The following is a 23085-nucleotide window of genomic DNA, read 5'->3' on the forward strand; positions in this document are numbered from 1 at the left end:
CATCCTACCTAACCCATGACTTATTCCTCACTCCCTTCCTGTGGAACTAGGGGTGTTCCTCATTCCTGCCCCTAGACCTATTCCTCGCTCCCTTCCTGTGGAACTAGGGGTGTTTCTCATTCCTGCCCCTAGACCTATTCCTCACTCCCTTCCTGTGGAACTAGGGGTGTCCCTCCTACCCGTCCCTAGACCTATTCCTCACTCCCTTCCTGTGGAACTAGGGGTGTCCCTCATTCCTGCCCCTAGACCTATTCCTCACTCCCTTCCTGTGGAACTAGGGGTGTCCCTCATTCCTCCCCCAGACTTATTCCTCACTCCCTGTGGAAATAGGGGTGTCCCTCCTACCCGCCCCTAGACCTATTCCTCACTCCCTTCCTGTGGAACTAGGGGTGTCCCTCCTACCCATCCCTAGACCTATTCCTCGCTCCCTTCCTGTGGAACTAGGGGTGTCCCTCATTCCTGCCCCAGACGTATTCCTCACTCCCTTCCTGTGGAACTAGGGGTGTCCCTCCTACCCGCCCCTAGACCTATTCCTCACCCTTCCTGTGGAACTAGGGGTGTCCCTCATTCCTGCCCCAGACGTATTCCTCACTCCCTGTGGAACTAGGGGTGTCCCTCCTACCCGCCCCTAGACCTATTCCTCACTCCCTTTCTGTGGAACTAGGGGTGTCCCTCCTACCCGTCCCTAGACCTATTCCTCACTCCCTTCCTGTGGAACTAGGGGTGTTCATCATTCCTGCCCTAGACCTATTCCTCACTCCCTTCCTCTGGAACTAGGGGTGTCCCTCATTCCTGCCCCAGACCTATTCCTCACTCCCTTCCTGTGGAACTAAGGGTGTTCCCTCATTCCTGCCCCAGACTTATTCCTCACTCCCTTCCCGTGGAACTAGGGGTGTCCCTCGTACCCGCCCCTAGACCTATTCCTCACGCCCTTCCTCTGGAACTAGGGGTGTCCCTCATTCCTGCCCCAGACCTATTCCTCACTCCCTTCCTGTGGAACTAGGGGTGTCCCTCATTCCTGCCCCAGACTTATTCCTCACTCCCTGTGGAACTAGGGGTGTCCCTCATTCCTGCCCCTAGACCTATTCCTCACTCCCTGTGGAACTAGGGGTGTCCCTCCTACCCGCCCCTAGACCTATTCCTCGCTCCCTTCCTGTGGATCCAGGGGTGTTCCTCATTCCGGCCCCAGACTTATTCCTCACTCCCTTCATCTGGAACTAGGGGTGCCCCTCCTACCTCCCCATTAACTATTCCTCACTCCCTTCCTGTGGATCTAGGGATGTCCCTCCTACCTGCCCCTAGACCTATTCCTCACTCCCTTCCTGTGGAACTAGGGGTGTCCCTCCTACCCGCCCCTAGACCTATTCCTCACGCCCTTCCTGTGGAACTAGGGGTGTCCCTTATTCCTGCCCCTAGACCTATTCCTCGCTCCCTTCCTGTGGAACTAGGGGTGTCCCTCATTCCTGCCCCAGACTTATTCCTCACTCCCTTCTTGTGGAACTAGGGGTGTCCCTCATTCCTGCCCCAGACTTATTCGTCACTTCCTGTGGAACTAGGGGTGTCCCTCATTCCTGCCCCTAGACCTATTCCTCACTCCCTGTGGAACTAGGGGTGTCCCTGATTCCTGCCCCTAGACCTATTCCTCGCTCCCTTCCTGTGGAACGAGGGGTGTCCCTCATTCCTGCCCCTAGACCTATTCCTCACTCCCTTCCTGTGGAACTAGGGGTGTCCCTCCTACCCGCCCCTAGACCTATTCCTCAATCCCTTCCTGTGGAACTAGGGGTGTGCCTCATTCCTGCCCCAGACTTATTCCTCACTCCCTGTGGAACTAGGGGTGTCCCTCCTACCCGCCCCAGACCTATTCCTCACTTCCTTCCTGTGGAACTAGGGGTGTCCCTCCTACCCGTCCCTAGACCTATTCCTCACTCCCTTCCTCTGGAACTAGGGGTGCCCCTCCTACCTCCCCCATAACCTATTCCTCACTCCCTTCCTGTGGAACTAGGGGTGTCCCTCATTCCTGCCCCAGACTTATTCCTCACTCCCTTCCTGTGGAACTAGGGGTGTTCCTCATTCCTGCCCCAGACTTATTCCTCACTCCCTTCCTGTGGAACTAGGGGTGTCCCTCCTACCCGCCCCTATACTATTCCTCACTCCCTTCCTGTGGAACTAGGGGTGTTTCTCATTCCTGCCCCTAGACCTATTCCTCACTCTCTTCCTCTGTAACTAGGGGTGCCCATCCTACCTAACCCATGACTTATTCCTCACTCCCTTCCTGTGGAACTAGGGGTGTTCCTCATTCCTGCCCCTAGACCTATTCCTCGCTCCCTTCCTGTGGAACTAGGGGTGTTTCTCATTCCTGCCCCTAGACCTATTCCTCACTCCCTTCCTGTGGAACTAGGGGTGTCCCTCCTACCCGCCCCTAGACCTATTCCTCACCCTTCCTGTGGAACTAGGAGTGTCCCTCATTCCTGCCCCAGACTTATTCCTCACTCCCTGTGGAACTAGGGGTGTCCCTCCTACCCGCCCCTAGCCTATTCCTCACTCCCTTCCTGTGGAACTAGGGGTGTCCCTCCTACCCGTCCCTAGACCTATTCCTCACTCCCTTCCTCTGGAACTAGGGGTGCCCCTCCTACCTCCACCATAACCTATTCCTCACTCCCTTCCTGTGGAACTAGGGGTGTCCTTCATTCCTGCCCTAGACTTATTCCTCACTCCCTTCCTGCGGAACTAAGGGTGTCCCTCATTCCTGCCCCAGACTTATTCCTCACTCCCTACCGTTGGAACTAGGGGTGTCCCTCCTACCCGCCCCTAGACCTATTCCTCACACCCTTCCTCTGGAACTAGGGGTGTCGCTCATTCCTGCCCCAAACCTATTCCTCACTCCCTTCCTGTGGAACTAGGGGTGTTCCTCATTCCTGACCTAGACTTATTCCTCACTGCCTTCCTGTGGAACTAGGGGTGTCCCTCCTACCCGCCCCTATACCTAGTCCTCGCTCCCTTCCTGTGGAACTAGGGGTGTTTCTCATTCCTGCCCCTAGACCTATTCCTCACTCCCTTCCTGTGGAACTAGGGATGTCCCTCCTACCTGTCCCTAAACCTATTCCTCGCTCCCTTCCTGTGGAACTAGGGGTGTTTCTCATTCCTTCCCCTAGACCTATTCCTCACTCCCTTCCTGTGGAACTAGGGGTGTCCCTCCTACCCGCCCCTAGACCTATTCCTCACCCTTCCTGTGGAACTAGGGGTGTCCCTCATTCCTTCCCCAGACTTATTTCTCACTCCCTGTGGAACTAGGGGTGTCCCTCCTACCCGTCCCTAGACCTATTCCTCGCTCCCTTCCTGTGGAACTAGGGGTGTTTCTCATTCCTGCCCCTAGACCTATTCCTCACTCCCTTCCTGTGGAACTAGGGGTGTCCCTCCTACCCGTCCCTAGACCTATTCCTCACTCCCTTCCTGTGGAACTAGGGGTGTTTCTCATTCCTGCCCCTAGACCTATTCCTCACTCCCTTCCTGTGGAACTAGGGGTGTCCCTCCTACCCGTCCCTAGACCTATTCCTCCCTCCCTTCCTGTGGAACTAGGGGTGTCCCTCCTACCAACCCCTAGACCTATTCCTCACTTCCTTCCTGTGGAACTAGGGGTGTCCCTCCTACCCGCCCTTAGACGTATTCCTCACCCTTCCTGTGGAACTAGGGGTGTCCCTCATTCCTCCCCCAGACTTATTCCTCACTCCCTGTGGAAATAGGGGTGTCCCTCCTACCCGCCCCTAGACCTATTCCTCACTCCCTTCCTGTGGAACTAGGGGTGTCCATCCTACCCATCCCTAGACCTATTCCTCGCTCCCTTCCTGTGGAACTAAGGGTGTTCCTCATTCCTGCCCCTAGACCTATTCTTCACTCCCTGTGGAACTAGGGGTGTCCCTCCTACCCGCCCCTATACCTATTCCCCGCTCCCTTCCTGTGGAACTAGGGTTGTTTCTCATTCCTGCCCCTAGACCTATTCCTCACTCCCTTCCTCTGTAACTAGGGGTGCTCATCCTACCTAACCCATGACTTATTCCTCACTCCCTTCCTGTGGAACTAGGGGTGTTCCTCATTCCTGCCCCTAGACCTATTCCTCACTCCCTTCCTGTGGAACTAGGGATGTCCCTCCTACCCGTCCCTAGACCTATTCCTCGCTCCCTTCCTGTGTAACTAGGGGTGTTTCTCATTCCTGCCCCTAGACCTATTCCTCACTCCCTTCCTGTGGAACTAGGGGTGTCCCTCCTACCCGCCCCTAGACCTATTCCTCACCCTTCCTGTGGAACTAGGGGTGTCCCTCATTCCTGCCCCAGACGTATTCCTCACTCCCTGTGGAACTAGGGGTGTCCCTCCTACCCTCCCCTAGACCTATTCCTCACTCCCTTCCTGTGGAACTAGGGGTGTCCCTCCTACCCATTCCTAGACCTATTCCTCGCTCCCTTCCTGTGGAACTAGGGGTGTTTCTCATTCCTGCCCCTAGACCTATTCCTCACTCCCTTCCTGTGGAACTAGGGGTGTCCCTCCTACCCGTCCCTAGACCTATTCCTCGCTCCCTTCCTGTGGAACTAGGGGTGTCCCTCCTACCCACCCCCAGACCTATTCCTCACTTCCTTCCTGTGGAACTAGGGTTGTCCCTCCTACCCGACCCTAGACCTATTCCTCACCCTTCCTGTGGAACTAGGGGTGTCCCTCCTACCCACCCCCAGACCTATTCCTCACTTCCTTCCTGTGGAACTAGGGTTGTCCCTCCTACCCGACCCTAGACCTATTCCTCACCCTTCCTGTGGAACTAGGGGTGTCCCTCATTCCTGCCCCAGACTTATTCCTCACTCCCTGTGGAACTAGGGGTGTCCCTCCTACCCGCCCCTAGACCTATTCCTCACTCCCTTTCTGTGGAACTAGGGGTGTTCCTCATTCCTGCCCCTAGACCTATTCCTCACTCCCTTCCTGTAGAACTAGGGGTGTCCCTCCTACCCGTCCCTAGACCTATTCCTCGCTCCCTTCCTGTGGAACTAGGGGTGTCCCTCCTACCCACCCCCAGACCTATTCCTCACTTCCTTCCTGTGGAACTAGGGTTGTCCCTCCTACCCGACCCTAGACCTATTCCTCACCCTTCCTGTGGAACTAGGGGTGTCCCTCATTCCTGCCCCAGACTTATTCCTCACTCCCTGTGGAACTAGGGGTGTCCCTCCTACCCGCCCCTAGACCTATTCCTCACTCCCTTTCTGTGGAACTAGGGGTGTCCCTCCTACCCATCCCTAAACCTATTCCTCGCTCCCTTCCTGTGGAACTAAGGGTGTTCCTCATTCCTGCCCCAGACGTATTCCTCACTCCCTGTGGAACTAGGGGTGTCCCTCCTACCCACCCCCAGACCTATTCCTCACTTCCTTCCTGTGGAACTAGGGGTGTTCCTCATTCCTGCCCCTAGACCTATTCCTCACTCCCTTCCTGTAGAACTAGGGGTGTCCCTCCTACCCGTCCCTAGACCTATTCCTCGCTCCCTTCCTGTGGAACTAGGGGTGTCCCTCCTACCCACCCCCAGACCTATTCCTCACTTCCTTCCTGTGGAACTAGGGTTGTCCCTCCTACCCGACCCTAGACCTATTCCTCACCCTTCCTGTGGAACTAGGGGTGTCCCTCATTCCTGCCCCAGACTTATTCCTCACTCCCTGTGGAACTAGGGGTGTCCCTCCTACCCGCCCCTAGACCTATTCCTCACTCCCTTTCTGTGGAACTAGGGGTGTCCCTCCTACCCATCCCTAAACCTATTCCTCGCTCCCTTCCTGTGGAACTAAGGGTGTTCCTCATTCCTGCCCCAGACGTATTCCTCACTCCCTGTGGAACTAGGGGTGTCCCTCCTACCCACCCCCAGACCTATTCCTCACTTCCTTCCTGTGGAACTAGGGGTGTCCCTCCTACCCGACCCTAGACCTATTCCTCACCCTTCCTGTGGAACTAGGGGTGTCCCTCATTCCTGCCCCAGACTTATTCCTCACTCCCTGTGGAACTAGGGGTGTCCCTCCTACCCGCCCCTAGACCTATTCCTCGCTCCCTTCTGGTGGAACTAGGGGTGTTCCTCATTCCTGCCCCAGACTTATTCCTCACTCCCTTCCTGTGGAACTAAGGGTGTTCCTCATTCCTGCCCTAGACCTATTCCTCACTCCCTTCCTCTGGAACTAGGGGTGTCCCTCATTCCTGCCCCAGACCTATTCCTCACTCCCTTCCTGTGGAACTAAGGGTGTCCCTCATTCCTGCCCCAGACTTATTCCTCACTCCCTTCCTGTGGAACTAGGGGTTTCCCTCCTACCCGCCCCTAGACCTATTCCTCACTCCCTTCCTGTGGAACTAGGGGTGTTTCTCATTCCTGCCCCTAGACCTATTCCTCACTCCCTTCCTCTGTAACTAGGGGTGTCCCTCCTACCCGTCCCTAGACTTATTCCTCACTCCCTTCCTGTGGAACTAGGGGTGTCCCTCATTCCCGCCCCTAGACCTATTCCTCACCCTTCCTGTGGAACTAGGGGTGTCCCTCATTCCTGCCCCTAGACCTATTCCTCACTCCCTTCCTCTGTAACTAGGGGTGCCCATCCTACCTAACCCATGACTTATTCCTCACTCCCTTCCTGTGGAACTAGGGGTGTTCCTCATTCCTGCCCCTAGACCTATTCCTCGCTCCCTTCCTGTGGAACTAGGGGTGTTTCTCATTCCTGCCCCTAGACCTATTCCTCACTCCCTTCCTGTGGAACTAGGGGTGTCCCTCCTACCCGCCCCTAGACCTATTCCTCACCCTTCCTGTGGAACTAGGAGTGTCCCTCATTCCTGCCCCAGACTTATTCCTCACTCCCTGTGGAACCCCTGCACTTGCGCGATCTGAATGACACCTGGCCTAGTAAGATCGTTGTCTGTCTCCCCTTGTCCCCCCCTCCCTGCCTCGTCGCGCCTTGAAACACATGTGTATAGGCGCGTTACAAATACCATATCATATCATATCATATCATAACTAGGGGTGTCCCTCCTACCCGCCCCTAGCCTATTCCTCACTCCCTTCCTGTGGAACTAGGGGTGTCCCTCCTACCCGTCCCTAGACCTATTCCTCCCTCCCTTCCTGTGGAACTAGGGGTGTCCCTCCTACCCACCCCTAGACCTATTCCTCATTTCCTTCTTCCTTCCTGTGGAACTAGGGGTGTCCCTCCTACCCGCCCCTAGACCTATTCCTCACCCTTCCTGTGGAACTAGGGGTGTCCCTCATTCCTCCCCCAGACTTATTCCTCACTCCCTGTGGAAATAGGGGTGTCCCTCCTACCCGCCCCTAGACCTATTCCTCACTCCCTTCCTGTGGAACTAGGGGTGTCCCTCCTACCCATCCCTAGACCTATTCCTCACTCCCTCTGTAACTAGGGGTGCTCATCCTACCTAACCCATGACTTATTCCTCACTCCCTTCCTGTGGAACTAGGGGTGTCCCTCCTACCCGCCCCTAGACCTATTCCTCACCCTTCCTGTGGAACTAGGGGTGTCCCTCATTCCTGCCCCTAGACCTATTCCTCGCTCCCTTCCTGTGGAACTAGGGGTGTTTCTCATTCCTGCCCCTAGACCTATTCCTCACTCCCTTCCTGTAGAACTAGGGGTGTCCCTCCTACCCGTCCCTAGACCTATTCCTCGCTCCCTTCCTGTGGAACTAGGGGTGTCCCTCCTACCCACCCCTAGACCTATTCCTCACTTCCTTCCTGTGGAACTAGGGTTGTCCCTCCTACCCGACCCTAGACCTATTCCTCACCCTTCCTGTGGAACTAGGGGTGTCCCTCATTCCTGCCCCAGACTTATTCCTCACTCCCTGTGGAACTAGGGGTGTCCCTCCTACCCGCCCCTAGACCTATTCCTCACTCCCTTTCTGTGGAACTAGGGGTGTCCCTCCTACCCGTCCCTAGACCTATTCCTCGCTCCCTTCTGGTGGAACTAGGGGTGTTCCTCATTCCTGCCCCAGACTTATTCCTCCCTCCCTTCCTGTGGAACTAAGGGTGTTCCTCATTCCTGCCCTAGACCTATTCCTCACTCCCTTCCTCTGGAACTAGGGGTGTCCCTCATTCCTGCCCCAGACCTATTCCTCACTCCCTTCCTGTGGAACTAAGGGTGTCCCTCATTCCTGCCCCAGACTTATTCCTCACTCCCTTCCCGTGGAACTAGGGGTGTCCCTCCTACCCGCCCCTAGACCTATTCCTCACGCCCTTCCTCTGGAACTAGGGGTGTCCCTCATTCCTGCCCCAGACCTATTCCTCACTCCCTTCCTGTGGAACTAGGGGTGTCCCTCCTACCCGCCCCTAGACCTATTCCTCACTCCCTTCCTGTGGAACTAGGGGTGTCCCTCCTACCCGCCCCTAGACCTATTCCTCACCCTTCCTGTGGAACTAGGAGTGTCCCTCATTCCTGCCCCAGACTTATTCCTCACTCCCTGTGGAACCCCTGCACTTGCGCGATCTGAATGACACCTGGCCTAGTAAGATCGTTGTCTGTCTCCCCTTGTCCCCCCCTCCCTGCCTCGTCGCGCCTTGAAACACATGTGTATAGGCGCGTTACAAATACCATATCATATCATATCATATCATAACTAGGGGTGTCCCTCCTACCCGCCCCTAGCCTATTCCTCACTCCCTTCCTGTGGAACTAGGGGTGTCCCTCCTACCCGTCCCTAGACCTATTCCTCACTCCCTTCCTCTGGAACTAGGGGTGCCCCTCCTACCTCCACCATAACCTATTCCTCACTCCCTTCCTGTGGAACTAGGGGTGTCCTTCATTCCTGCCCCAGACTTATTCCTCACTCCCTTCCTGCGGAACTAAGGGTGTCCCTCATTCCTGCCCCAGACTTATTCCTCACTCCCTACCGTTGGAACTAGGGGTGTCCCTCCTACCCGCCCCTAGACCTATTCCTCACACCCTTCCTCTGGAACTAGGGGTGTCCCTCATTCCTGCCCCAAACCTATTCCTCACTCCCTTCCTGTGGAACTAGGGGTGTTTCTCATTCCTGCCCCTAGACCTATTCCTCACTCCCTTCCTGTGGAACTAGGGATGTCCCTCCTACCTGTCCCTAAACCTATTCCTCGCTCCCTTCCTGTGGAACTAGGGGTGTTTCTCATTCCTTCCCCTAGACCTATTCCTCACTCCCTTCCTGTGGAACTAGGGGTGTCCCTCCTACCCGCCCCTAGACCTATTCCTCACCCTTCCTGTGGAACTAGGGGTGTCCCTCATTCCTTCCCCAGACTTATTTCTCACTCCCTGTGGAACTAGGGGTGTCCCTCCTACCCGTCCCTAGACCTATTCCTCGCTCCCTTCCTGTGGAACTAGGGGTGTTTCTCATTCCTGCCCCTAGACCTATTCCTCACTCCCTTCCTGTGGAACTAGGGGTGTCCCTCCTACCCGTCCCTAGACCTATTCCTCACTCCCTTCCTGTGGAACTAGGGGTGCCCCTCCTACCTCCCCCATAACCTATTCCTCGCTCCCTTCCTGTGGAACTAGGGGTGTCCCTCCTACCCGTCCCTAGACCTATTCCTCACTCCCTTCCTGTGGAACTAGGGGTGTTTCTCATTCCTGCCCCTAGACCTATTTCTCACTCCCTTCCTGTGGAACTAGGGGTGTCCCTCCTACCCGTCCCTAGACCTATTCCTCCCTCCCTTCCTGTGGAACTAGGGGTGACCCTCCTACCCACCCCTAGACCTATTCCTCATTTCCTTCTTCCTTCCTGTGGAACTAGGGGTGTCCCTCCTACCCGCCCCTAGACCTATTCCTCACCCTTCCTGTGGAACTAGGGGTGTCCCTCATTCCTCCCCCAGACTTATTCCTCACTCCCTGTGGAAATAGGGGTGTCCCTCCTACCCGCCCCTAGACCTATTCCTCACTCCCTTCCTGTGGAACTAGGGGTGTCCCTCCTACCCATCCCTAGACCTATTCCTCGCTCCCTTCCTGTGGAACTAAGGGTGTTCCTCATTCCTGCCCCTAGACCTATTCCTCGCTCCCTTCCTGTGGAACTAGGGGTGTTTCTCATTCCTGCCCCTAGACCTATTCCTCACTCCCTTCCTCTGTAACTAGGGGTGCTCATCCTACCTAACCCATGACTTATTCCTCACTCCCTTCCTGTGGAACTAGGGGTGTTCCTCATTCCTGCCCCTAGACCTATTCCTCACTCCCTTCCTGTGGAACTAGGGATGTCCCTCCTACCCGTCCCTAGACCTATTCCTCGCTCCCTTCCTGTGGAACTAGGGGTGTTTCTCATTCCTGCCCCTAGACCTATTCCTCACTCCCTTCCTGTGGAACTAGGGTTGTCCCTCCTACCCACCCCTAGACCTATTCCTCACTTCCTTCCTGTGGAACTAGGGTTGTCCCTCCTACCCGCCCCTAGACCTATTCCTCACCCTTCCTGTGGAACTAGGGGTGTCCCTCATTCCTGCCCCAGACTTATTCCTCACTCCCTGTGGAACTAGGGGTGTCCCTCCTACCCGCCCCTAGACCTATTCCTCACTCCCTTTCTGTGGAACTAGGGGTGTCCCTCCTACCCATCCCTAAACCTATTCCTCGCTCCCTTCCTGTGGAACTAAGGGTGTTCCTCATTCCTGCCCCTAGACCTATTCTTCACTCCCTGTGGAACTAGGGGTGTCCCTCCTACCCATTCCTAGACCTATTCCTCGCTCCCTTCTGGTGGAACTAGGGGTGTTCCTCATTGCTGCCCCAGACTTATTCCTCACTCCCTTCCTGTGGAACTAGGGGTGTTCCTCATTCCTGCCCTAGACCTATTCCTCACTCCCTTCCTCTGGAACTAGGGGTTTCCCTCCTACCCCCCCTAGACCTATTCCTCACTCCCTTCCTGTGGATCTAGGGGTGTCCCTCCTACCCGCCCCTAGACCTATTCCTCACTCCCTTCCTGTGGATCTAGGGGTGTCCCTCATTCCTGCCCCAGACTTATTCCTCACTCCCTGTGGAACTAGGGGTTTCCCTCCTACCCCCTTTAGACCTATTCCTCACTCCCTTCCTGTGGATCTAGGGGTGTCCCTCCTACCCGCCCCTAGACCTATTCCTCACTCCCTTCCTGTGGATCTAGGGGTGTCCCTCATTCCTGCCCCAGACTTATTCCTCACTCCCTGTGGAACTAGGTTTGTCCCTCCTACCCGCCCCTAGACCTATTCCTCACTCCCTTCCTGTGGATCTAGGGGTACCCCTCCTACCCATCCCTAGACCTATTCCTCATTCCCTTCGTGTGGATCTAGGGGTGTCCCTCCTACCCTCCCCTAGACCTATTCCTCACCCCCTTCCTCTGGAACTAGGGGTACCTCTACCTCCCCATGACCTCACTCCCTTCCTAGACATATTCCTCACTCGCTTTGGATCTAGGGGTGTCCCTCATACCTGTCTCTAGATCTATTCCTCAATCTCTTCCTGTGGATCTAGGGGTGTTCCTCCTACCTCCCCCTTGACCTATTCCTCAATCCCTTCCTTTGGATCCAGGGGTGTCCCTCCTACCCGCCCCTAGACCTATTCCTCACGCCCTTCCTCTGGAACTAGGGGTGTCCCTCATTCCTGCCCCAGACCTATTCCTCACTCCCTTCCTGTGGAACTAGGGGTGTTCCTCATTCCTGCCCCAGACTTATTCCTCACTCCCTTTCTGTGGAACTAGGGGTGTCCCTCCTACCCGCCCCTAGACCTATTCCTCACCCTTCCTGTGGAACTAGGAGTGTCCCTCATTCCTGCCCCAGACTTATTCCTCACTCCCTGTGGAACTAGGGGTGTCCCTCCTACCCGCCCCTAGCCTATTCCTCACTCCCTTCCTGTGGAACTAGGGGTGTCCCTCCTACCCGTCCCTAGACCTATTCCTCACTCCCTTCCTCTGGAACTAGGGGTGCCCCTCCTACCTCCACCATAACCTATTCCTCACTCCCTTCCTGTGGAACTAGGGGTGTCCTTCATTCCTGCCCCAGACTTATTCCTCACTCCCTTCCTGCGGAACTAAGGGTGTCCCTCATTCCTGCCCCAGACTTATTCCTCACTCCCTTCCTGCGGAACTAAGGGTGTCCCTCATTCCTGCCCCAGACTTATTCCTCACTCCCTACCGTTGGAACTAGGGGTGTCCCTCCTACCCGCCCCTAGACCTATTCCTCACACCCTTCCTCTGGAACTAGGGGTGTCCCTCATTCCTGCCCCAAACCTATTCCTCACTCCCTTCCTGTGGAACTAGGGGTGTTCCTCATTTCTGACCTAGACTTATTCCTCACTCCCTTCCTGTGGAACTAGGGGTGTCCCTCCTACCCGCCCCTAGACCTATTCCTCGCTCCCTTCCTGTGGAACTAGGGGTGTTTCTCATTCCTGCCCCTAGACCTATTCCTCACTCCCTTCCTCTGTAACTAGGGGTGCTCATCCTACCTAACCCATGACTTATTCCTCACTCCCATCCTGTGGAACTAGGGGTGTTCCTCATTCCTGCCCCTAGACCTATTCCTCAATCCCTTCCTGTGGAACTAGGGATGTCCCTCCTACCCGTCCCTAGACCTATTCCTCGCTCCCTTCCTGTGGAACTAGGGGTGTTTCTCATTCCTGCCCCTAGACCTATTCCTCACTCCCTTCCTGTGGAACTAGGGATGTCCCTCCTACCCGTCCCTAGACCTATTCCTCGCTCCCTTCCTGTGGAACTAGGGGTGTTTCTCATTCCTGCCCCTAGACCTATTCCTCACTCCCTTCCGGTGGAACTAGGGGTATCCCTCCTACCCGCCCCTAGACCTATTCCTCACCCTTCCTGTGGAACTAGGGGTGTCCCTCATTCCTGCCCCAGACTTATTCCTCACTCCCTGTGGAACTAGGGGTGTCCCTCCTACCCTCCCCTAGACCTATTCCTCACTCCCTTCCTGTGGAACTAGGGGTGTCCCTCCTACCCATTCCTAGACCTATTCCTCGCTCCCTTCCTGTGGAACTAGGGGTGTTTCTCATTCCTGCCCCTAGACCTATTCCTCACTCCCTTCCTCTGTAACTAGGGGTGCTCATCCTACCTAACCCATGACTTATTCCTCACTCCCTTCCTGTGGAACTAGGGGTGTTCCTCATTCCTGCCCCTAGACCTATTCCTCACTCCCTTCCTGTGGAACTAGGGGTGTTCCTCATTCCTGCCCCTAGACCTATTCCTCACTCCCTTCCTGTGGAACTAGGGATGTTTCTCATTCCTGCCCCTAGACCTATTCCTCACTCCCTTCCTGTGGAACTAGGGGTGTCCCTCCTACCCGTCCCTAGACCTATTCCTCGCTCCCTTCCCGTGGAACTAGGGGTGTCCCTCCTACCCACCCCTAGACCTATTCCTCACTTCCTTCCTGTGGAACTAGGGTTGTCCCTCCTACCCGCCCCTAGACCTATTCCTCACCCTTCCTGTGGAACTAGGGGTGTCCCTCATTCCTGCCCCAGACTTATTCCTCACTCCCTGTGGAACTAGGGGTGTCCCTCCTACCCGCCCCTAGACCTATTCCTCACTCCCTTTCTGTGGAACTAGGGGTGTCCCTCCTACCCATCCCTAAACCTATTCCTCGCTCCCTTCCTGTGGAACTAAGGGTGTTCCTCATTCCTGCCCCTAGACCTATTCTTCACTCCCTGTGGAACTAGGGGTGTCCCTCCTACCCGCCCCTAGACCTATTCCTCACTCCCTTCCTGTGGAACTAGGGGTGTCCCTCCTACCCGTCTCTAGACCTATTCCCTGCTCCCTTCCTGTGGATCTAGGGGTGTCCCTCCTACCCGCCCCTAGACCTATTCCTCACTCCCTTCCTGTGGATCTAGGGGTGTCCCTCATTCCTGCCCCAGACTTATTCCTCACTCCCTGTGGAACTAGGGGTTTCCCTCCTACCCCCTTTAGACCTATTCCTCACTCCCTTCCTGTGGATCTAGGGGTGTCCCTCCTACCCGCCCCTAGACCTATTCCTCACTCCCTTCCTGTGGATCTAGGGGTGTCCCTCATTCCTGCCCCAGACTTATTCCTCACTCCCTGTGGAACTAGGTTTGTCCCTCCTACCCGCCCCTAGACCTATTCCTCACTTCCTTCCTGTGAATCTAGGGGTACCCCTCCTACCCATCCCTAGACCTATTCCTCATTCCCTTCGTGTGGATCTAGGGGTGTCCCTCCTACCCGCCCCTAGACCTATTCCTCACCCCCTTCCTCTGGAACTAGGGGTACCTCTACCTCCCCATGACCTCACTCCCTTCCTAGACATATTCCTCACTCGCTTTGGATCTAGGGGTGTCCCTCATACCTGTCTCTAGATCTATTCCTCAATCTCTTCCTGTGGATCTAGGGGTGTTCCTCCTACCTCCCCCTTGACCTATTCCTCAATCCCTTCCTTTGGATCCAGGGGTGTCCCTCCTACCCGCCCCTAGACCTATTCCTCACGCCCTTCCTGTGGAACTAGGGGTGTCCCTCCTACCCGCCCCTAGACCTATTCCTCACTCCCTTCCTCTGTAACTAGGGGTGCCCATCCTACCTAACCCATGACTTATTCCTCACTCCCTTCCTGTGGAACTAGGGGGGTTCCTCATTCCTGCCCCTAGACCTATTCCTCGCTCCCTTCCTGTGGAACTAGGGGTGTTTCTCATTCCTGCCCCTAGACCTATTCCTCACTCCCTTCCTGTGGAACTAGGGGTGTCCCTCCTACCCACCCCTAGACCTATTCCTCACCCTTCCTGTGGAACTAGGAGTGTCCCTCATTCCTGCCCCAGACTTATTCCTCACTCCCTGTGGAACTAGGGGTGTCCCTCCTACCCGCCCCTAGCCTATTCCTCACTCCCTTCCTGTGGAACTAGGGGTGTCCCTCCTACCCGTCCCTAGACTTATTCCTCACTCCCTACCGTTGGAACTAGGGGTGTCCCTCCTACCCGCCCCTAGACCTATTCCTCACACCCTTCCTCTGGAACTAGGGGTGTCCCTCATTCCTGCCCCAAACCTATTCCTCACTCCCTTCCTGTGGAACTAGGGGTGTTCCTCATTCCTGACCTAGACTTATTCCTCACTGCCTTCCTGTGGAACTAGGGGTGTCCCTCCTACCCGCCCCTAGACCTATTCCTCTCTCCCTTCCTGTGGAACTAGGGGTGTTTCTCATTCCTTCCCCTAGACCTATTCCTCACTCCCTTCCTGTGGAACTAGGGGTGTCCCTCCTACCCGCCCCTAGACCTATTCCTCACCCTTCCTGTGGAACTAGGGGTGTCCCTCATTCCTGCCCCTAGACCTATTCCTCACTCCCTTCCTGTGGAACTAGGGGTGTTTCTCATTCCTGCCCCTAGACCTATTCCTCACTCCCTTCCTGTGGAACTAGGGGTGTCCCTCCTACCCGTCCCTAGACCTATTCCTCCCTCCCTTCCTGTGGAACTAGGGGTGTCCCTCCTACCCACCCCTAGACCTATTCCTCACTTCCTTCCTGTGGAACTAGGGGTGTCCCTCCTACCCGCCCCTAGACCTATTCCTCACCCTTCCTGTGGAACTAGGGGTGTCCCTCATTCCTCCCCCAGACTTATTCCTCACTCCCTGTGGAAATAGGGGTGTCCCTCCTACCCGCCCCTAGACCTATTCCTCACTCCCTTCCTGTGGAACTAGGGGTGTCCCTCCTACCCATCCCTAGACCTATTCCTCAATCCCTTCCTCTGGAACTAGGGGTGTCCCTCATTCCTGCCCCAGACCTATTCCTCACTCCCTTCCTGTGGAACTAGGGGTGTCCCTCCTACCCATCCCTAGACCTATTCCTCAATCCCTTCCTCTGGAACTAGGGGTGTCCCTCATTCCTTCCCCTAGACCTATTCCTCACCCTTCCTGTGGAACTAGGGGTGTCCCTCCTACCCGCCCCTAGACCTATTCCTCACCCTTCCTGTGGAACTAGGGGTGTCCCTCATTCCTTCCCCAGACTTATTTCTCACTCCCTGTGGAACTAGGGGTGTCCCTCCTACCCGTCCCTAGACCTATTCCTCGCTCCCTTCCTGTGGAACTAGGGGTGTTTCTCATTCCTGCCCCTAGACCTATTCCTCACTCCCTTCCTGTGGAACTAGGGGTGTCCCTCCTACCCGTCCCTAGACCTATTCCTCACTCCCTTCCTGTGGAACTAGGGGTGTCCCTCCTACCCGTCCCTAGACCTATTCCTCCCTCCCTTCCTGTGGAACTAGGGGTGTCCCTCCTACCCGTCCCTAGACCTATTCCTCCCTCCCTTCCTGTGGAACTAGGGGTGTCCCTCATTCCTCCCCCAGACTTATTCCTCACTCCCTGTGGAAATAGGGGTGTCCCTCCTACCCGCCCCTAGCCTATTCCTCACTCCCTTCCTGTGGAACTAGGGGTGTCCCTCCTACCCGCCCCTAGACCTATTCCTCACTCCCTTCCTCTGGAACTAGGGGTGCCCCTCCTACCTCCCCCATAACCTATTCCTCACTCCCTTCCTCTGGAACTAGGGGTGTCCTTCATACCCACCCGAGACCTATCCCTCACTGGTTTCCTGTGGAACTAGGAGGTTCCCTCCTACCAGCCCCTAGACCTATTCCTCTCTCCCTTCCTGTAGATCCAGGGGTCTTCCTCATTCCTGCCCCTAGACCTATTCCTCACTCCCTTCCTCTGGAACTAGTGGTACCCCTACCTCCCCATGACCTCACTCCCTTCCTAGACATATTCCTCACTCGCTTTGGATCTAGGGGCGTTCCTCCTACCTCCCCCTTGACCTATTCCTCAATCCCTTCCTTTGGATCCAGGGGTGTACCTCATACCTGTCTCTAGATCTATTCCTCAATCCCTTCCTGTGGATCTAGGGCTGTTCCTCCTACCTCCCCCTTGACCTTTTCCTCACTCTCTCTGGAACTAGGGGTGTCCTTCATACCCTCCCCTAGACCTATTCCTCACTCCCTTCCACTGGAGCTAGGGGTGTCCCTCCTACCTGCGTCCCACAAAATCCAAAGTAATTGCACGAGTTTCTAGTTCTTTGTATTCTCTCTCGCATATCAACTTCACCATAAAGTTCCTAAAATGTCAGTTTAAATATAAACCTGAGGTGTGCCACATGGCTATAGGACTCCCTGGGATGGGGGTTAGGGGTGGGGGGAGGGGTTTGGCCGGGTCGTTCTGTCCCCTTGCAGATCGGGCACATGGTGACACTGAAGGCCCCACTGAGTTCCAGGGGAAGCCCGCCGGGGTATAGGACAGAAGGGCAGGCACTCAGAAAGTCTTCTAGGCTCCACAGGACTTCACTGTCCTACCGTCCCTCAAGGCTTTTTGCTTTTCCTGGTGGGGCCCTCTACTGTGACTTTCCTCTTAATCCTGTGTGTTTTTGCTTCTCGGGTGGGACATTCTACTGTGAATTTCCTCTTAATCCTCTATTTTAGCTTCTCTCGGTGGAGCTCTCTACTATAACTTTCCTCTGAATCCTCTGGGGGTTTTCTTCTCAGAGTCTAACCCTCTTACTGTGACTTTCCTCTTAATCCTCTGTGATGTTGCTTCTCTGAGTGGGACCCTCTTACTGTGACTTTCCTCTTAATCCTCTGTGTTTTTGCTTCTCTGAATGGGACCCTCTACTGTGACTTGCATCTTAATCCTCTGTGCCTTTGCTTTTCTTGGTGGGACCCTGTACTGTGACCTGCCTCTTAAGGCTCAGGGGTTTTGTTTCTCTGGGTGGGACCCTCTTACTGTGACTTTCCTCTCAATTCTCTGTGTTTTTGCTTCCAAGGGTGGGACATTCTACTGTGACTTTCCCCTTTAATCCGTTGTGTTTTTGCTTCTCTGAGTGGGGCCCTCTTACTGTGACTTTCCTCTGAATCCTCTGTGTTTTGCTTCTCTGGGCGGGACCCTCTACTGTGACTTTCCTCTTAATCCTCTGTGTTTTTGCTTCTCTTGGTGGGACCCTCTACTGTGATTTGCCTTTTAATCCTCTACGATGTTGCTCCTCTGGGTGGGACATTCTACTGTGACTTTCCCCTTTAATCCTTTGTTGGTTTTGCTTCTCTGAGTGGGACTCTCTTACAATGACTTTCATCTTAATCCTTTGTTTTTGCTACTCTTGGTGGGACCCTCTACTGTGACTTTCCTCTTAATCCTCTGTGTTTTGCTTCTCTGGGTTGGACCCTCTACTGTGACCTTCTTCTTAATCCTCTATGTTTTTGCTTTCTGGGTGGGACTCTCTACTGTGACTTTCCTCTTAATCCTGTGTGTATTTTCTTCTCTGGGTGGGACCCCCTACTGTGACATTCCTCTTAATCCTCTGTGTTTTTGGTTCTCTTTGTGCGACCATCTACTCTGACTTTCCTCTTAATCCTCTGTTTTTGTTTCTTTCGGTGGGACACTCTACTATGACTTTCCTCTTAATCCACTTGGGTTTTTCTTCTCAGAGTGGAACCCTCTACTGTGACTTTCCTCTTAATCCTCTATTTTTGCTTCTCTCGGTGGAGCACTCTACTATAACTTTCCTCTTAATCCTCTGGGGGTTTTCTTCTCAGAGTCTAACCCTCTTACTGTGACTTTCCTCTTAATCCTCTGTGATGTTGCTTCTCTGAGTGGGACCCTCTTACTGTGACTTTCCTCTTAATCCTCTGTGTTTTTGCTTCTCTGAATGGGACCCTCTACTGTGACTTGCATCTTAATCCTCTGTGCCTTTGCTTTTCTTGGTGGGACCCTGTACTGTGACCTGCCTCTTAATGCTCAGGGGTTTTGCTTCTCTGGGTGGGACCCTCTTACTGTGACTTTCCTCTCAATTCTCTGTGTTTTTGCTTCCAAGGGTGGGACATTCTACTGTGACTTTCCCCTTTAATCCGTTGTGTTTTTGCTTCTCTGAGTGGGGCCCTCTTACTGTGACCTTCCTCTGAATCCTCTGTGTTTTGCTTCTCTGGGCGGGACCCTCTACTGTGACCTGCCTCTTAATGCTCAGGGGTTTTGCTTCTCTGGGTGGGACCCTCTCATTGTGACTTCTTGGCCCTCTTTGTTTTTGCTCCTCTCTTTGGCCCCTTCTCACTGTCAATGTTTCCCCTTGCAGGAGGACCGCAGTGCGAGCATGGCACGCCAGAAGAATTCCTTGCTGCAGAGGTGGGAGACAGGCATGGTGTCCAGCCAGCAGTCCATGGAGGATGAGTAGTGGGGCTGCCGCATACCCAGGACAGACCCTCCCTGGTGTCAGCACAAGCAGGGAGACAACATTTCACCTCTTCAAACTGAAACTCTTCTTCCAGGAGAGCAGTCGCTCCCCACTCTGGCATCCTCCTACAGCAGTCCACACATTGGGTAAACCGGAAGGAGCGGACTTTCATGATTGGCTCCCAAGGACCGATGAACCCAACAATGCCATCTGACTGGCCCAGGAATATGAAGTTTGTGCCCCTGAGGAATCCAGCAGGCAGTACCCAACACCTACCCCAGGGCATGATGCACCTTGCCCCGCTGCTGTGCCCTAGTCACTGTGGCACCTTGACTGGTGGCCAATCTTACTCCTAAACGAGGGGCGGGCGTGAGGCACAGTGTGCCAAAATCGATGGCCAACCTTTAACCCCAGTGCTGCCATTCCTGAGAGATTCTCTGACATTTACTTAATTCATGCAAGCCGGGCATACAGGGGCCATTGATGCAACCCCCATAGCATTCTGGGATACCCAGGCCTTTCTGCCAGTTACCTGGCAGGCTCTACCGAACCGCATTATAACCTGAGCTGTTTGGAACTTTAATGTCATCTCAAAGCATACTGGGATATGTTTGCTGTTTTGCTCTCCCCCGAGTTCTGTGCCATGCAAAGCCTCTCCCTATCTCAGTGGCATTCTGGGGCGCGCATGCCCTTACTCTAACTCTGGCGTTCTAGTCCCTCCTCATAGCCTTGCGGAAAACTGGAACACGTGGGCTATTTCCCTACGCCTGCTGGGACTGGAACACGTGGGCTATTTCCCTAAGGCTGATGGGACTGGAACACCTGGGCTATTTCCCTAAGGCTGATAGGACTGGAACACGTGGGATCAGGAACACGTGGGCTATTTCCATACGCATGATAGGACTGGAACAAGTGGTCTATTTCCCTACGCCTAATGGGACTGGAACACATGGGCTATTTCCCTAAGGCTGATAGGATAACCTGACATTTCCCATAATCCTATGCTGTTTTGGGGCATGATGACCCTTTTCTTGCCCAGTGCATTCTGGGATATGCAAGCCCTTTCACTTATCCAGTGCATTCTGGGATATGCAGTTACCTATCCTAACTGGTGCTTCCAATTGCTTCACAGGTATAGTTTATAAATGCAAAGCATCTTGGGGCATGATTAATCAGCCCTTGCCCTAATGCACCCTGAATATATGTACTCTCCTTGTTGTGATGCATTCTGGGATATACCTCATAGTTTCCATGTAATCATGTGTAATGCTGCAAATATGATTATTGCACTAGGGAAGCGGGGGTCCTTCCTCCTTCCCACAACTCAACAATCGTTATTGACGCCCACCGGTACTGGGTACCACCCTCCCCTCTCCATACCGACCCCCTTTTTCAGTGCCTACTCCCCAGTTGCCCTTCTCCCAGACTACCCCCTTATCTTCATGTCTCCTTTCCCACACCACCTCTGTCAGATTGCCCTCCCTCTGTTACCCCCTCTTCCAGTGTTTGCCCTTCTACTATCTCTCACATTACTCTCGTCGCTCTTCTCGCCCTTAACCCCTTTCCCGGTGCCCCATCCCTGTGACCCCAGAACGTACACGCCCTCAGCGGCCCTCTATGGCCCCCACTCATGTAGTCGTGGTAGCAAGTGGTGCACACACGTGCTGCTTTGCAAAAAGTGTCCCTGTTAATGAAGGCAGATGTAAACTTACTAAAATGGGACCCTCAGACCCATCGTTTTCCCACCTTACAAAGGAGAATCCCACACATATATCCCGCTGCCCTTCCCTCGCCCTGGCAGTCTTGTGCCGTTTCTTCTGGACCCTCACTCATATTTGAAGCTTCTGGGACATCCTTCATTTATTTCCTCCTGGACCACCAGCCACCGCCAGCCATCACCAGCCATCACCAGCCACCACCAGCCACCGCCACCAGCCATCACCAGCCATCACCAGCCACCACCAGTCCGGTTGGCACAGGCCTGTTACACCTAGTGCAGCCTTCCCTCTTTGCCACTCTGTCCACCTAAAGTTAAGGATGCCCGTCTCCCATTCCTTTGCTAATTCCCTGTTACACCATAATCCCCAAACACAAATGACCCCTCCACACACTGGTGACGTGTCTGTCACCCACAAAGCACTGTTCTCTGTGCCCCTACCCAACCATATTTAATCAACCTCAGGTTCCTGACCCCTTTCATTGCTATGGGCTTCCTGGCTCCAATAGTTGCTATGGGCATCCTTGCCCTTATAGTTGTGATGGGCTTCCTGGTCCTAGTAGTTTCCGTGGGCTTCCTCACCCATTAGTTGCTATGGGCTTCTTGCTCCAGTGGTTGCTATGGGCTCCCTATCCCAATTAGCTGCTGTGGGACTCCTCTCCCCATTAGTACCTCCTAGCCCTAGTAGTTTCTATGGGATTCCTTGTGCTAAAATGTACTATGGCCTTCCTGGCCCTTTTAGTTGCTATCGACTTCCTGGCCCTCTCCAGACTCTGAGTTGAAGCTGCAACCGACACATCAGACACCCGACAGATCTCTCCCAGGCCCCATCTTCATTGGTTTATGGGATTCCAGCCCTGCTCCTCCGTTACCTTCACAAGCCCCTTGGCAGCGGGTATGCCCATCACTTGCCCCCTCCCCTCCTCATCCTGTGTTGCCACTGTTCCCTTAGACCTGATGCCCAGTTGTCTTCCATGCGACCTTTGCTTGCCTCCCGCCTTCCACTTAGGGATCTGGGTTGCCACATCTTGCTGTTGCCACTCAGTGCTTCTGAAAAGGTCACACCTTGAAAGACTGGAACTGGAGCCCTTCACAACCATGAACTCCAACGCCCAATTAAAGTCCAGTATCTCCAGGAGGGCCCGCCTGCTCCCTCTTATTGGTCCCTGTCTGTACGCCCACCCCGTCCTATTTCCTGTCCTGGTTCCTCTGTCGAGGTCCCAAGTGCCATCTTCTTTTCGATTAAGCACAACCTCTACCAGGCAACCCTCATCACTGCTATTAATAGGCTTCTCTCCATATTGCACCCAGAAACAGTGCACCGCCATCACAAGTTTTCATCACTGTATGGCAACTCAACGTTATGCACTCTGCCATGACTCACCCAATCTCACCAGCTGTGCTCCACCTCTTTCATCCAACTCCAGCACCCTAGCATGGTCCCCATGGCCTTACCACCCTGATCGATGAATGGGATTGCCTCCAAAACAACCCCACCTCCAACCGAGGTAAACCCACCACTGGTAACGTCCCCTATGGCCTCTCCCCTGAACCCTGTCTCCACTGATTCCTCCCACGCTCTACTCACTCACTACTCACTCACTACTTTCATACGGCACCCACAAGCTGCCTGCGGCTTCTGCCCCTTCTCTCCGCTGCTTTCACAGACCCTTTCCCGCTAGTTCCCTCTGTCTCCCGTATTACCGGCATCACCCCACTCCCCACCCCAGGACCAGCCACAGACCCTTCAGATCTTCACTTGTGATGAATGAAATGATTTCAGGAAATTCTCGCCAGAGAAACTCAAATGTAAAAATAAATGTACAACAATGAATGAATGTAATGTATAATAAATTGTGAAAGCATAAAATCACCCCTTGCCCACCTTTCATTATATCCCAGCGTCAGATTCCAGCCTGACATGGTGCAGTTAAGATAAATGTGTGAACCCGGGACGTACAATGCAAACTGGGCAATGTGCTCACCAGGCATATCCAACGCAATCTGGGGCATGTGCGAAACGTGCACCTGGCATGTGCAACGCAAACCTGGAAGTGTGCGCAGAAGTCATTTCCAATGCAAACTGTGAAATGAGCGCCCCAGGCATATTGTTGAGACGTATTCTTGCGAGATCTCGACCTCTCGCGAGATCTCGCAAGACCACTGTACTAGGAGTGCGGCTTGATGTGCAAATGAGAGATGAGCGGAGCGAGGGAAAGAGCAGACACTCCCTGGCACTCCTCCTATGTTTAAATTACAG

At 54.4% G+C, this 23085-nt stretch overlaps 1 protein-coding gene across 3 annotated transcripts in view; it reads left to right on the forward strand.

The window, feature by feature from the left end:
* The window catches only part of MISP3 (MISP family member 3), a 155969-nt gene extending 133271 nt beyond the window's left edge, over positions 1-22698 (forward strand). For all 3 annotated transcript variants that reach the window (XM_069604396.1, XM_069604397.1, XM_069604398.1), the window contains one exon: positions 19010-22698. In XM_069604396.1, the coding sequence (XP_069460497.1) occupies positions 19010-19108 (99 nt within the window). In that variant the 3' untranslated portion in view covers positions 19109-22698. The remainder of the gene's footprint in view (positions 1-19009) is intronic.
* Positions 22699-23085: the final 387 nt, after the last annotated feature.

This window comes from Ambystoma mexicanum, chromosome 3q, assembly GCF_040938575.1.
Source record: "Ambystoma mexicanum isolate Mex_15411 chromosome 3q, UKY_AmexF1_1, whole genome shotgun sequence".
NCBI classification, from domain to species: Eukaryota; Metazoa; Chordata; class Amphibia; order Caudata; family Ambystomatidae; genus Ambystoma; species Ambystoma mexicanum.